Source organism: Sorex araneus, chromosome 6, assembly GCF_027595985.1.
Source record: "Sorex araneus isolate mSorAra2 chromosome 6, mSorAra2.pri, whole genome shotgun sequence".
Classification (NCBI taxonomy): Eukaryota; Metazoa; Chordata; class Mammalia; order Eulipotyphla; family Soricidae; genus Sorex; species Sorex araneus.
The window spans coordinates 155,674,803-155,690,883 of NC_073307.1; the positions used below are offsets into that span (position 1 = coordinate 155,674,803).

The 16,081-nt window shown below is 40.9% G+C and overlaps 1 protein-coding gene across 1 annotated transcript in view; it reads right to left on the reverse strand.

Annotated features, from left to right (window-relative positions):
- Positions 1–16,081, reverse strand: part of LPXN (leupaxin) — a 48,420-nt gene extending 32,339 nt beyond the window's left edge. Inside the window, exons 1-3 of the mRNA XM_055141379.1 lie at positions 16,017–16,081; positions 7,607–7,746; positions 1,775–1,821 (exon numbers count right to left, since the gene is read on the reverse strand). Of these exons, the coding sequence (XP_054997354.1) occupies positions 1,775–1,821; positions 7,607–7,746; positions 16,017–16,029 (200 nt within the window). The 5' untranslated portion in view covers positions 16,030–16,081. The remainder of the gene's footprint in view (positions 1–1,774; positions 1,822–7,606; positions 7,747–16,016) is intronic.

Here is a 16,081-nt window from a genome sequence, read left to right on the forward strand (position 1 = left end):
TGATAACAAAGATGAGAGCAGCTCTAGGAAACAAAAAAGGAGACAGGGAGAGAACCTGGCAACTAGACATTGAAGGAAATCAGTAGGCCAAAGAGGCAAAGAAACGAGGCAAAGTTCACCAGAACCCAGGGATCCAGTTCAACTGGCCCCGTGCTGGAATTACCAGCAGATCGGCTTCTCTGGATGAAGCCATAAAGCAGATAAAACTGCTGACCATGGCACAGGGAGAAGAAACGTCCTAACATTTTCCAGCTCTGCACAGTGCCCCCAATGAAAGCAAGAATCTATTAAGCTGGACCTAGAAGACACAATTGACGAGTGATCTGGGTACAAGCAGATAAAATATTTCTGCTAAAATAAAGAGCAGAAAAGAGTGAGAGATGGAGCAGATGGCTCTGGCAGGAAATAGGCCGAAGATTTATAGTATAGAGAAAGGGCATCAAGAAACGACTAATGGTATGCCGAAATTGATCAGAAGCTTGATATGCAGGAAAATGGCTATTAGGCTTGTTTTCATGTTTCTATATAGTGCTTCTGTGTTCATTGACATTCTGAGTGAAGTTTTATCCTTTTAAATATATTTTTAAAAGCAAATATTTACTGAGGTTTTTATTATTGACCATTTTTATTATTTACTGTCTTGTTTTGTTCTAAATTTTTTTTCAGGCAGGTGAGGAGGACAAGGAGATTGAGTAGGCACGCCCACCAGGTAGTTTCTGAAATTGGAATAAACTGACAGTACATATTAATAAATTGGCCACAGTCTCAGTAAAGCAGAAAGTATTTGCAAGTTATAAAAAGTTATAGAAAGGAAGTTATAAAAAGGGCTTCTTGATAATGCAGATCCTTTCCTTGTGTTTTGCACATCTAGTTTTGAAACCAAATAGTTTGTTATCTTACTCTTTGCCACATAGGTCTTTATCAGTTCTAAGTCATTTATTTCTTAAAAGTCATCTGATTTTTTGTAAATCACAAGTTATAAATGAAGCAAAAATAAGTTTTATGCTTTTAATTTTTCAGACTGTCAATTCTGCTTTACCTTATAAAAATTATTTAATAAGAGGATTTTTTAAAATATATTACTGGGGGCTAGAGTGATAGGCCTCACATGTGACTGACCTGGGTTCAATTTCCAGCATCCCATATGGCTCCCCAAGCATCAACAGGCGTAATTCCTGAGTGCAGAGCCAGGAGTAACCCCTGAGCATTGCTGGGTGTGACACAAAAAGCAAATGTGTGTGTGTATATATATATATATGTATATATATATACACACACATATATACATATATACGTATATACACATATATACATATATTACTGAATAAAGGAAATTTCTTCTCCCTACTCAATAAATTTTGAGCAAAAAAATGGGAAAGGGAATCTTTATTCATCAGTCTGCCACAGAAAACTATTATAGTTCAATCATAATCCTAGCTCTGATATTTTTGTTGACATCTGGCTGAAATATTTTTGTGAACATGATACCTGAAGTGGCCAAGCCAAACATCTGTTCATCTTTGAAATTTGAAATTTTAGACTTGTTTAGATAAATGGAAGAAATAATGGAACTTATGATTCTAGACAACCTATATAAAAACCAGACATCTTAAGATTGTCAAGTAAGCTTGGCAAAATTTTACCTTTGTTCAAGGATGATAGGAAGAGGAGGGAGTATGGGACAAGTCCAAATAACTGATCATTATTACCCAAGCACATATTGATAACAATCACTTAATTGCTTTCATTTTCTAATATTTAATTTTAAAAATACCTGTAGACAGTGTGTTTCTGGATCTTGGTAACATATGTAGGCTGCACCTAAGGAGAAAATAAAGGATGGAAATCTTACATACTATATTAGTATTCATCTGTATTCGGTTTTAGAGGATATTCTTAGCTTCTCAAGGAGACAGATGATCAGATTATCTCAGAGATCTCCTAACACGAGGCAGAGAAATATCAACCATTCCACTGAGAAAGACCAAATTCTAAGTAGAATAGCTCCCATGTAAACAGATTACATCCCATTCCCTGCCCTAAAAACACTGAAATACTCAGGAACCCTAAAACAAAGAAAATGAGTCAGAGCAATGTCCCTTTATCATGATAGTGTCTAAGAAAGACTATAATACAATTAAATTTAACATATCTAGAGGAATAAAGTGTCACTTTGAAAGACAGCTGACCAGCTGTGGAAATACTAACACCAATTATTTGACTTCCAGCTAACAATCACTTCCAGGAACTTCTTCCACCTGTGCACTTACAGAACACAATTTGTAACTGTCTGCCTGGAGAATCTCACATGGCAGAGCCTGGCAAGCTACGCGTGGCATACTCGATATGCCCTGAACGTGACAGTTACGAATGGAGATGTTACTGGCACCCGCTTGAGAAAATCGATGAGCAACGGGACGACAGTGAGACAGTGATAGTCACATAACACTGTTTTCTTAGCCACTGCTGTCTCTAATACTTTGATATGAGAAATTTCTGAAAATTGTATATTTTTTAATGATGCTTTTATTTTCATATTTTAAAATAATCACAATCTTCTGCAGAGGTACATTTTATGGTTAACAAACTTGAAATTATTGATTCTTTTTATCTTTCTCTAATCTTGCCATAATATTAATCAAATTTTACTATTATGGGTACCACTCAAGCAAATTGATGAACAACGAGACAGCAGTGCAGTGCTACTATTACTGATTTGATTTTTTTTTTTTTTTTTTTTGCTTTTTGCGTCACACCCGGAGATGCACAGGAGTTACTCCTGGCTCTACACTCAGGAATTACTCCTGGCAAGGCTCGGGGGACCATATGGGATGCTGGGAATCGAACCCGGATCGGCCATGGGCAAGGCAAACGCCCTACCCGCTGTGCTATCACTCTAGTCCCCTATTACTGATTCTTAATTTGATACAGACTACCACTTTTTTTTTTTCAGTGAATCACCATGAGGTACAGTTACAGGTTTACAAACTTTCATGCTTGCGTTTCAGTCATACAATGATCAAGTACCCATCCCTCCACCAGTGCCCATTCTCCACCACCAATGAGACTACCACCTTTTTAATGAGAAAAAATGCAGGAGCCTCTGTGAATGCTGATGAACTTATATAGTCCAAGGAAACTCTAAAAAGAAGAAATTCTCCACTCTAATTTTTATATTAGATTAATCAATTCATTTTATTCTATGTAAAGGTCTTAGGTTGCCTCTGGCATTCTTTTAAAAGTTTGAGATAGCATAGTGGGTAGGGTGTTTGCCTTGCACGCGGCCGACCTGGGTTCGAATCCCAGCATCCCATATGGTCCCCTGAGCACCGCCAGGAGTGATTCCTGAGTGCATGAGCCAGGAGTGACCCCTGTGCATCACCGGGTGTGACCCAAAAAGCAAAAAAATAAAAATTAAAAAAATAAAAAAATAAAAGTTTGAGAAATATAGATGCTACAAAATCATACACCTTCACAATTTTATCCCATGCTGGTGGAGAATTTAATCATCCAGTTGAAGTTGGACTGGTCGAGCTATCTAGCTAAAGAACACAACAGTAATTTGAAAATAAATATGTATATCTATGCTCATTGCTGTACTATTCATGATAGCCAAGATCTAGAAACGATCTATGTGCACTGAAGCAGATGCATTGATAAATAAGCTGTAGCATATAAATAAACAAATACATACTATTCAGCTGTTAGAAAAGTTAAATTCTTGCTTTCGTGTGACAACATGAATGGAACCAGAGAGGGCCTGGCCAGCAAGTCAGAAGGGAAAAAAAGAGAAATACCAGATGATCTCGAGCCTACATGTGACATACAGAAGGAAAACAGGTGCAGACACAACCAAGAGAAATAAGCCTGTGGCCTAGACTACAGAGCTGTGGTTACCAGTGCAAGAGGGGGATGAGGGGAAGGAGAAGGGGGAGGGGATCCAATAGGCGGTGCTAGAGCTATTAATACTTTGGTGGTGCTTGTGGTTGGGCAGCAAATACGATGAGACAGGTAAGACTGCACCCCTAAAATGCATATATGATTCATTACAGGAAACAGAAAAGTTAGTAATATCATCTCAATAAATAAATTAAAGAAATGAATAAAAATAGGATAAAATAAAATAAAATAAAACAATTTGGAGTGGTGGTGGTATACCGAATGTCCAGCAAGGAAAAAAAAATCCAAAGTTTTGGTGCCATCATCCAAAAGCAGAAGCATTAGCCGTGCCTTACTGCTTCAGAGCTTACCTCTACCAGCCAGCACCCTGAAAACTGTACCCAGAAGGATGCTGCCCATCAGGTTTTGTCTGGACAGGATCAAGAAGAAAGGGATGTCACCAGTCATCTTTTGAATTTACCACGGTAGAGTGAGAACTTGGTTTTATTGCCCATGCGTTTCACATGCCTCATGAAGCCAGGGAACAAGTCGAAAGAACCAAACGGACTTCAGACTCCTCACGCTGGTTTACTTTAACAGGAATACTAACTGGAAAACATCATTTTCCAATGGGGAAAGCCAACAAAATGTCAGAAAAAATAAGCATAAACACAAGACTCTTCTACATGATCAAAGACCTATGATGACCAACGACCCTAATTTCAGGCTAAAAACTGCGGCTTTTTACTACAAGTGAAATAGGAAGTCATTGTGGGATTCTGGTTTCTTAGTTTTATATTTGGGGGGCATGCCCAATGATGCTTAGGGCTTACTCCTGGCTCTGTGCCCTGGAAGCACTCCTGATGGTGCTTGAGGGACCATGTGGGATGCTGGGAATAGAATTGGGTTTGGCCATGTGCAAAGCCAACACCCTACCTGTTATACTATTGCTCCGGTCCCATCAGTGTGGGATTCTGAGTAGAAGAATATGATCTAAGTTTTACAGGATTACCCTGCTATTTGAAGAATAGATTGTGAAGGGGTTAGGGGAAGGACCGATTAGGAGTCAATTATAGTTGTAATCTAGAAAAGAGAACACAGGAGATTCCTAGAAGAGAGATAAGTATGCATCATTAAGACATCTGTAGGTCAATGGAATACTATGCAGCTGTTAGAAAATATGAAGTCATGAAATTTGAATATAAATGGATCAACATGGAAAGTATCATGTAAAGTGAAATGAGTCAGAAAGAGAGGGAGAGACATAGAAAGATTGCACTCATCTGTGGAATATCAAGTAACAGAATGCAAGACTAACACCCAAGAATAGTAGAGATAAGGACCAGGAGGTTTACTCCATGGCTTGGAAGCCAATCTCAAATGCTGGGGGAAAAGGCAGCTCAGATAGAGAAGGGAACACCAAGTAAAGGGTATTTGGAGGACCAGCTGGGATTGGGAGATACAAACTGAGTGTAGACTATAGATCAAACACAATGGCCACTTAATGCCTCTAGTGCAAATTACAACTCCCAAAAGGAAAGAGAGAACAAAAGGGAATGCCCTGCTACAGAGGCAGGGTGGGGTGAGGGGGAGAGGGAGGGGTAGTGGGAGGGATACTGGGATCTTTGGTGGTGGAGAATGGGCACTGGTAGAGGGATGGGTATTCGATCATTGTATGACTGAAACGCAAGCATGAAACTTTGTAAATCTGTAACTGTATCCCACAGTGATTCACTAATAAAAAAAATTTTTTTAAAGACATCTCTAGGTAGCTGAAAGGAAGAACAGTTAAAGGGAGAAAAACACAAGGGTTGAAATTTCAGTTCTGCATTATTAGTTATTTCATGCACAAGGATTTATCAGAATATCATATTCCCAAAATCCAGATATGAAAAGCATCTTCTTAATTCCTCTTACACTAATTCCATTCTCATCAAATGTCTTTCTGATCATAGTGATGAGGCATGTGAACTTACCCATAGGAAGGCGATAACGGTATCTGTAAATACTAGTTACTATCTCACTTGCTAGTATAACTCTAGCCAGAAATTAATAAATTGCATTTGAGTTTTGTAACACATTATTTTCTTTTGATTACCCCCTCTTCCTCCTAACACAATATTTCTTATGAGTTTCATTTGGTTTTGATTCCCTAGAGCTTCCTGTCTAGGCACACTAATAATTATATTTTTAAATAAGAACTAGGTAGTAATCAAAAATGTTACCCTGAAAAGACTTGTGTGGTCTACTGCTTAGCCATGTCCAGGCAATTCCTGAACATATTAAAAGCTATTTTATTACTGAAGCATGCATCTTTGCAGCTGTATCACTGATGCCCACAGTGACACAGCAATTCCAGACTCTTCCAAATGAATTAGAAAAATACTCTGCCTGTTACCATGCCCTCTATTTCTATTTTCTATTTTCTACTGGACCTAGGGCTTCATAAACACAAAGCAAATCTCTAACGCTGAGCTACATCCCACCCCCACATTTTCTCATTTTTTAAATATATCTTTAATTAGAAATTTTTTATGAAAAAAAAATAGTACTAAGAGGTCTATTCTTCTTAGATGATTTTTTTCAATTCTCCTCTTTGCAAAACCACTTTTGTCATACTGACAATACCACAGTATGAAAATAATAGTTAGGACCGCCGAGATGTGATCCCGGGGGCCGCACACATGTGCGGCCTCTCCACAGCTGTACAAGCGTGAATCCAGACCCAGCAAAACCTCTTTCGGTGTGAGCAACTCCTCGCAGAATGTCTCCAGCCTGAGAACTAAGCCTCGGCCCCGTGCCCGCCCGGGAGGGGAAAGGTATTTCTCTCTCTCGCCTCTTTCTCTCCGGGGATGAAGGGCGCGGTGGCCGCCATATTAAGACGACCACAGATTGGGTTTTCAAGCCTGCAATTATCTAATATCTAGAAGAAATCTCCCTGGACTTCTTGTTAAAGTACAGAAATTCAAAACCGCGCGACCTTATTTGTCTTCACAGTAGGTCTGAATGTAGTGGGGTACTCCTAAAAACAATAGTGAGGTTTGTGTTGAAATATTGAATGTAACCAAAGTAAACAGAATGTAAAATGAAACTTATCAGTTACAAGGTAGGGGGTGGGGGGGCGGGATGGGAGGTGTACTGTGTGGGTTTTTTTTTTTTTTTTTTGGTGGTGGTATATGGGCATTGGTGAAGGGATGGTTGTTTCAGCATTGTATAACTGAGACCTAAGCCCGAAAGCATTGTAATCTTCCACACGGTGATTTAATAAAATTAAATTAAATTAAAAAAAAAAAGAAAATAATAGTTGGAAATGATCACTCTGGACAAGAACTGAGGGTTGAGAGTAGGTAAGGGGATATAGATGAAAATCTTTCAGTATCTGTTTTACAAATCATAATGCTAACAGGAGGGAGGGAGAGACAGACAGAGACAGAGACAGACAGAGACAGAGAGACAGACAGAGAGTGAAGTACCTGCCATAGACGTGGTGTTGGCCAGGAGGAAAATCAGGGACATTGGTGATGGGAAATGTACACTAGTTAACGAATGGGTGTTGGAACATTGTATAACTGAACACCTGTCCTCCCCTAGAAAAAGGAAAATAACACTTTTGGACATATGATCCTCTTTTCACATCATTTTATGACATACAATTAAAGTTCAGAAATGCACTCAAACATCTATGTCAGCTCCTCCAATAAACGAAAATTTACTGACAGAGACTTACATCAGGCGGTCTGGAAAGGACCTTTAAATTCTCAGCGTTGTTATTCTCCTTTCTGGAATGTTGATCCAGGGGAAAAGGAGCTGGGTCGGAATAGTTCTCGTCTTGGAGTGTGGAAAGTTCCAATTCTTCCAATAAGGCATCTAGATATTCGTAGACATGAGAGAATTATATTATAAAATATTTAAATCTCCTGGCATAATTACCTCTTCAATATCCTCACTGTGTCTCCATTAATCTCCCTGTGACCCTGGGTTTTATTTTCAAACATCTTCCCTCACTCTATATTTCACTTCAAGGTACCTTTTGGTATCTCTCGAGGGTCAGATAAATAGTTCAACTGGTGGAGGTCATGCTTTGAAGCTCAGGTTCAATCCCAGACACTGTGTGGTCCCAGCCTGGTATATAACGGAGCTTGAAGCAACTCCCAAGCCCTAAGTAAGAGTATCCCCTGAGCACCACTGGGTATAGTCCCCAAGCAAAGCAAAACAAACAAAACGTGATTTTACATAGAGGAAGGCACTCCTCCACATATTGAGGTTAACTCCATACCTCCTGTGACAGCATTCAATTTCAGTCTCACTCCACAATTTGATTTCTTATATTATAGGGTATTAATTTTAGCACTGATTTTAGATTTAGCCCACAAAGCTTTATCCCACTTAGAAAAAAACAAACCTGGGGCCAGAGTGACAGTACAGCAGATAGGGCACTTGCTGACTAGCATTCAATCCCAGGCATCCCATATGGTCTGCCCCCTGGCACCACCAGAAGTGATCCCTGAGCACAGAGCCAGGAGTTAGCCCTGAGCACCACCCGGTGTGATCCAGAAACACAAAGAAAAGAAAAAAGCAAATCCTACGTACCTTTTCTATCAGGAAAATAAATAAATAAATATATAGATATAGATATATGGACTGGAGCAATAGCACAGTGGGTAGGACATTTGCCTTGCATGCGGCTGACCTGGGTTCGATTCCTCCGTCCCTCTCAAAAAAGCCCGGCAAACTACTGAGAGTATCTCGCCCACACAGCAGAGCCTGGCAAGCCACCCATGGCATTTTCAATATGCCAGAAACAGTCACAATAACAAGTCACACAATGAAGACGTTCCTGATGCCCGCTCAAGCAAATTGATAAACGACAGTGCTACAGTGCTGTATAGATAATTTATTGACATAATTCATTTATATATTATTTATGAATGCATACATTTATATATAAGGGACCGTAACATTTATTTATATTTTTTAATAAAATTTATTGGGGACTGGAGCAATAGTACAGCGGGTAGGGCGTTTGCCTTGCACGCAGCCAACCCAGGTTCAATTCCCAGCATCCCATATGGTCCTCTGAGCACCGCCAGGGGTGATTCCTGAGTGCAGAGCCAGGAGTAACCCCTGTGCATTGCCAGGTGTGACCCCAAAATCAAAAAAATAAAATAAAAAATAAAATAAAATTTATTGGATCACCATGAGATACAATTACAAACTTTCATGATTCCAGTTAAGTCATACAATGCTCAAGCACCCATCCCTCCACCAGTGTATATTTTCCACCACCAATGTGCCCAGTGCCCCTCACACCACTCTCTGCCTCTGTAAGAAGGCATAGTCCCTCTGTGAGTAAGAAGGCACAGTCCTTCTCTCTCACTCTCTAATTTTGGGTGTTATGATTTGCAACACAGATACTAAGAGGCCATCGTGTTTGGTCCTTGGTCTACTTTTAGCACGTATCTCCCATCCCAGGCGATCCCTCCAAACACCGTTTACTTAGTAGTCCCTTCTCCATCCCAACTGCCTTTTCCCCCAGCATGTGGGGCCGGCTTCCAAACCATGATGTGTTCCTCCTGGTCCTTATCTCTACTGTCCTTAGGTGTCCTTAGTCAGATGTTAGTCTTATATCCTGCTACTTTATATTCCACAAATGAGTGCAGTCATTCTATGTCTGGGACAGTTAACATTGAATGCTCAGCACTTCTTTTCCTCTCTTCCAGGCACATAACAGAATTATCCAAGCAAGGGGCCCAGGGTAAGCTCAGTGATAGAACGCCAGCCTTGCAGGCACGAGGGCGTCAGTTTGATGTGCAACACTCAGCAAGCTGAACGGAATCCAAGGCAGCACTGCCACTGGGGATCCCCGGTGCCACAACAAAGGGTGTGATCTCTGTAAAGTGTGACCCCTGGCAGGCATTACATCCATGTGTGTGTCCATCCCCCACCCCACTATCGTAGCAACAACAATAAAGGGAAGGAAAAGGGGGGGAGGGGTGTCAGATAGCCAACCAAAGTCTAAACATTCTGTCTTTGAGGCTATGGGAAGTACAAGGGATTGGGCAGAAAAGAGTTATTGTGAAAGCAGACGATGTGGCAATGCAAAGTGTTGATATTTGCTGCTCATATTAATTTGCAAGGAAATCCCAATACATTTAAGAGCAAGCTATTTCCGTTCTGCTATGAAGTTAGTAGTATCACTGTATCACAGTCGCCCGTTGATCATTGATTTGCTCGAGCGGGCACCAGTAACGTCTCCATGGTGAGACTTGTTGTTACTGGTTTTGGCATATCCAATACACCACGGGTAGCTTGCCAGGCTCTGCCATGCGGGCGGGATACTCTTGGTAGCTTGCCGGGCTCTCCGAGAGGGATGAAGGAATCGAACCCCGGTCGGCCGCGTGCAAGGCAAATGCCCTACCCGCTGTGAAGTTAGTGGTTGTTAATAAAAATGAACACATGTTCACTAGCTTACATATTGTATTTAACCATCTAAACTATGTATAGCAAGAAATGCACTGAGGCCAGAGAGAGAGAGAGTTCAGTGCTTAAAGTGCAGACCTTGTCAGTGCGTCAACCCCGTTTTGAGCCTCAGCACCACATATTCCCTGAGCAAGGCCTGGCAATCCCTGAGCACTGCTGGGCTGACCCCGGCTAGTCATGGCACCACAGGGCCCTCATGACACCACAGTCATAGCTCTTCCCTCTGAACCTTCTGCTGAGTTGTTCAAAAATCCCCAGGAGAGGTCCATGAATGATTAATCAAAAGACATGAAAACATCCTTAAGGTCACACAGCTAGAAACCACGAGCCTGGAAGTGTGATCGTCAGCGAATCCCAATCTTTTGCACTAACTCCAAGTCGGAAAACCCAGTTCCTAGTCTCACATGGGTTCCGAGTCATCTTGCCATGCTATCTCCGTCTCTGAAAGCTTTCTCTCGTATGCATAAGGAAGCAATTGCACTAGAACAATAGTTTTCAAATTGTGGGTCAGGACCCGTTAATGGATCTCTTAGCAAAGGCAATTTTTAAACATTTGAAATGTTTCATTTTCACCGGGTTCGATTCCTCTGCCCCTCTTGGAGAGCCCAGCAAGCTACCGAGAGTATCTCATCCGCACGGCAGAGCTTGGCAAGCTACCCGTGGTGTATTCGATATGCCAAAAACAATAACAACAAGTCTCACGAATGGAGACGTTACTGGTGCCCGCTCGAGCAAATTAATGAGCAACGGGATGACAGTGATACAATGACACAATGAATTTTCACTGGGTGATGGAGCAGGACAGGTGGTAGAGTGGGTAAGGCCTTGCACACAGCCAACCAGGTTCAATCCCAGGCACCCTATATGATGCCAGAAGTGATCCCTGAGATTAGAGTCAGGACTAAGCTTTGAGCACAGGCAGGTGTGGTCCCAAAACAACAACAACAACAACATAATAATAATAATAATATAAAAATAATGTTTTAACATTAAAAAAATGATGATTCTAAGGATTATTTTAGTTCTAAAGGTCGCAGATGAGGGAAACAAACTTTGCGGGTCATCAAGAACACTAGGATTTTCTTCTTCAAAAACAGGGATAGAGGCTGGAGATATAGTACAGCAGGAGGGCGCTTGCCTTGCATGCATCTAATCCAGGTTCGACCCCCAGCACCCCATATGATTTCCTAAGCATCGCCAGGAGTGATTCCTGAGTGCAGAGCTAGGAGTAACCCCCGAGCACCACAGGGTATAGCCCCCAAACAAACAAATAAACAAACAAAAGGAGGGAGAGGAAACAGAAGCAGGGGCATTTCAAATCATTGTCATAAAGAAGAATATCAAATCATTGTCTCACAAAAAAATCTTTACAGGGGCTGGAGCAATAGCACAGCGGGTAGGGCATTTGCCTTGCACGCGGCCAACCCGGGTTCGAATCCCAGCATCCCATATGGTTCCCTGAGCACCACCAGGAGTAATTCCTGAGTGCATGAGCCAGGAGTAACCCCTGTGCATCGCCCGGTGTGACCCAAAAACCAAAAAAAAAAAAAAAAAAATCTTTACAATTTTCCCAACCATCTCTCTAAAGTATTTTATATGAGAATAGCATTATTAAATAAAGTGTGGGTAGGATAATGCTATAATTATTTTTATATGTAGCACTGTAGCACTATAGTCTCATTGCTCATCGATTTTCTTGAGCAGGCACTAGGAATATCTCCATTGTGAGACTTGTTGTTACTGTTTTTTGCATATAGAATATGCCATGGGTAGCTTGCCAGGCTCTGCCATGCGGGCGGGATACTCTCGGTAGCTTTCCAGGCTCTCCGAGAGGGACAGAGGAATTGAACCTGGGTCGGCTGCATGCAAGGCAAACACCCTACCCGTTGTGCTATCGCTCCAGTCCTATTTTTATATATATTTATAAATGATGTTGAAATATTTATAGATAAAATACTAAAGTTGTTTTAAAATAACCCAGAAATGGAATAGTTGAGTAAATAAATAATATTGGTGAAGAGCTGGTGATTATTTAAGATGGGTTGATTATTGGTGGGTTCATTTTATTTCATTAACTGTCTTATATTTAACTTTTTATTATGTTAATATTTTATTAATTTTTGTATTTTTTTAATTTTCTAGAAAAAATATATTTTTGTCTTTGTTCTGTTGTGTTTTGGGTAAGATGCTGCTGTGCTCAGGGTTTACTCCTGGTTCTGTGCTCAGGGATCGCTCTTGGCAGGGTTCACAGTATCTATATGTGATGCTGGGGATCAAACCCGGGTAGACTGTGTACAAGACAAGCACTTTACTTGCTGTACTATCTCTCCGGCCTTGAAAGAGATTTTTTTTAAAGGAATGAAAAAGGAAACTAAGATAGAAAGAGAAATTAAAACTCTTGCAGAAATTTACTAGAGTCCCAAACTTTTATTTACATTATAGATCTTTTTCTCTCATCTATTTTCTATCTCCAACCAGAAGTTTTGGATCTTCTGGTGTTCAAATTTCAAATTCTGAGTAGAAGATGAATCATACTACAAGTACGAGGAATTTCACTTAAAAAAAAAAAACAGCTAAGCAAAGTCACTAAAACTTTCTTTTCTGGGTCATGAGTTAACAGACCTCTCTCTTCCTGTTTTCTTTTTTCTTTTTTTCTTTTTTTTTTTTTTTTGCTTTTTGGGTCACACCCAACAATGCTCAGTGGTTACTCCTGGCTTTGCACTCAGGAATTACTCCTGGCGGTGCTTGGGGGACCATATGGGATGCCGGGGATCGAACCCGGGTCGGCTGCGTGCAAGGCGAACGCCCTACCCGATGTGCTATCACTCCGGCCCCTCTCTTCCTGTTTTCTATGAGTGCAGACATCACCCAAACCCCCAGGACTTTCTTGCCAGTTGCCAAATTCTGTAATTTGTAAAATGACTAATTTCAGGAAGATAAATGCTACTTGCTGGAGTTGAGAGGTATTAGGCTGAAAACTCAATAGTCTATTTCTGTTGCCTGCCCGTAATCTAAAAAAAAAAAAACAAAAAAAACTAAACATTAACACCAACTCATGATAAATCTAGTGAAGCCTCTTCCCGTAATGGTGTAGGATGAAAGGTGGTTGTTCTGCCTCAAATGTGAGGATTTTACACAGAACCAGTTTCTGTTTCTGATTCTCTTTGATGTAACATTCCTGGGGCTGGACCTATAGTACAGCGGGTAGGGTGTTTGCCTTGCACGTGGCCAACCTGGGTTCAATCCCCTATATGGTCCTTTATGGTCCCCTGAGCACCACCAAGAGTAATTCCTGAGTGCAGAGCCAGAAATAACCCCTGAGCATTGCTGGGTGTGACCCAAAAAGAAAAAAAAAAAATTAACATCCCTGTGTAATTTTTTTAAGATTTCGTGTCTTTGTTTTGGGGCCAGAGTGACTTTGGGAACATGGAGGATGCTGGAGGTTCCTTGGGGAACCGTGCAGTGGTGGGGTTGCATCTGGAATTCTGGGATGAAAGCATACACTTAGCCTGGTGAACTACTTCTGCAACCCCTTAAAACCTTTTTTTTTTTTTTTTTGCTTTTAGGTCAGACCTGGCGATGCACAGGGGTCACTCCTGGCTCTGCACTCAGGAATTACCCCTGGCAGTGCTCAGGGGACCATATGGGATGCTGGGAATCGAACCTGGGTTGGCTGCATGCAAGGCAAATGCCCGAACTGCTGTGCTATCACTCCAGCCCCCCACCCAAGACCTTTTAAGTGGATATAAACTACCAAATTCGGAGGAAGTAAAACAGAAAATTTTAGTCTGCCTGGGCTGACCTATCCACCATGTTATTTTCTTCAGGGGGGGAAGAAAGATCCACTCTTCAGAGTAGTTGTTGGGTAATAGGCAATTTGAAGAAGCAGCTGAAGCATCGCTGTAAACAGCTTTTGAGGTTAGCCACCTGGATAATAAATGTAACTCTGGGTTACTCAGTACTTTCCATAATTCTGGTCAATATTTCTCTAAACCTCATCCTGGTTAGCAAATGCAAAACTCTGTCTGCCTGTTATTTCACTACTTTGTAAAAATCATTTGGTGATCCTATTCGCTGGAACACATGAGTCAACATACTTCCCCTCTTATAAATTTTATTTTTGGTGCTTTTGATGGTGACCTAAAAACAAGTTACTTTTTCTTAGTATTCTCATGGGGGGGGGGCGGTAAGTGGACTATTCTTATTTCAGAGAGTTGCTTCAGATATAAAAAAGCAAAATGAGCATATGTAAAAATATCTAGTTTTGGCGTAAGTTACTAAGTCTTAGATCCCTTTTGAATTCGCTGCATAAAAGTCATTAAGAGTCCCTAAAATAAAAGAGTAGAACTGAACTCCAGTTGAGTTCAGGGAGAAACAGGAATTTCGCTAACCTGCACAATGCGAGGATTTGGTTTCTACCCCAAGTTCAAAGTATATTCCACCGTAAGTATCCAAATAGATCTTAGCTCCAAAACAGTCCAATATTTACCACCTCTTTCTGTACATTAACATCTTTTCCTTAACATAACTTACCTTTCTTCTTTTTCCACCCTCTGGCTCTCAAATCATCTAAATTTTTTTTTTCTTGAAAATAACATGCAAGAGACTTTTCGTTGTTTATAGCTTTGATGGGCCCCATCATACAAAACTCTAGGTAGGACACTATTATAGATTTAACACATATTGAATATTGGATAAAGGTTAAAAACACAGTATTACTATGGGGCAGGAGCGATAGCACAGCGGGTAGGGCGTTTGCCTTGCACGCGGCCGACCTGGGTTCGATCCCGGGCATCCCATATGGTCCCCCAAGCACTGCCAGGAGCAATTCCTGAGTGCAAAGCCAGGAGTAACCCCTGAGCATCGCTGGGTGTGACCCAAAAAGAAAAAAAAAAAACACAGTATTACTAAGGATGCTCAGGGGAAAATGGCAAGGGATATGGAATGAATGCCAGAAGCCACAAATCTTAGATTAGTTCCTAAGATTTGAGTCAGGGATCATCTAAGCAGTGTGGCCAACAGTTGGCTGGTTTAATGTTTTGGAGTAAAAGGATGAATTATAGTGCCAGGCCATAGTAAACTGTTCCTTCATAACCTTCGTAACTCCTCTGAATAAAAGTTTAGCGATGAAGTCACTGGAGCTGTCGTGCTGTCTTTTTAACACTAAATTGTGGAGTAAATAAAACCAAATAAAAGACTGGAGTCTTTCCCATCTTTGTGGATTCCTCATTTATCCTTTTTTGTACTACAAGATACCCTTCATTACTCTTTTTTTCTCCCACAATTCATTTCTGCAGTTGCCAACTGTGTGATTATCTTGTGATTTCCAGAAGCCCCCAAAGAGCAAAATGCTCACCAAGGAAGAATTTCAACCAACAATTAAGTTCAAAAACATATTTAGGCAGAGCTAACTCGGTAGTTCACACCAACTGCTGCCTATTGTGCTATTGAAAACAGCGAACTCCTCGTTCCCCAGAACAATCACAGTTCCTCATCTTCACTCTTGGCTGGGCTGAGAACAGGAGGGAAGTGAAAATTAAAATCTTCCAGCGCTACCTTCCATTTGTTTAGAAGTACATCCCTTCACACACAAAAAAACAACAGTTAAACCATCTTTCCCTTTCATTTTTTTTTCTACCCAGAAGTTCTCCACTCACCCAATTCTTCCATTGTCACAAGCCCAAGATGTTCTGGTCCCACAGGTGAGTAAGAACTGCTTTGG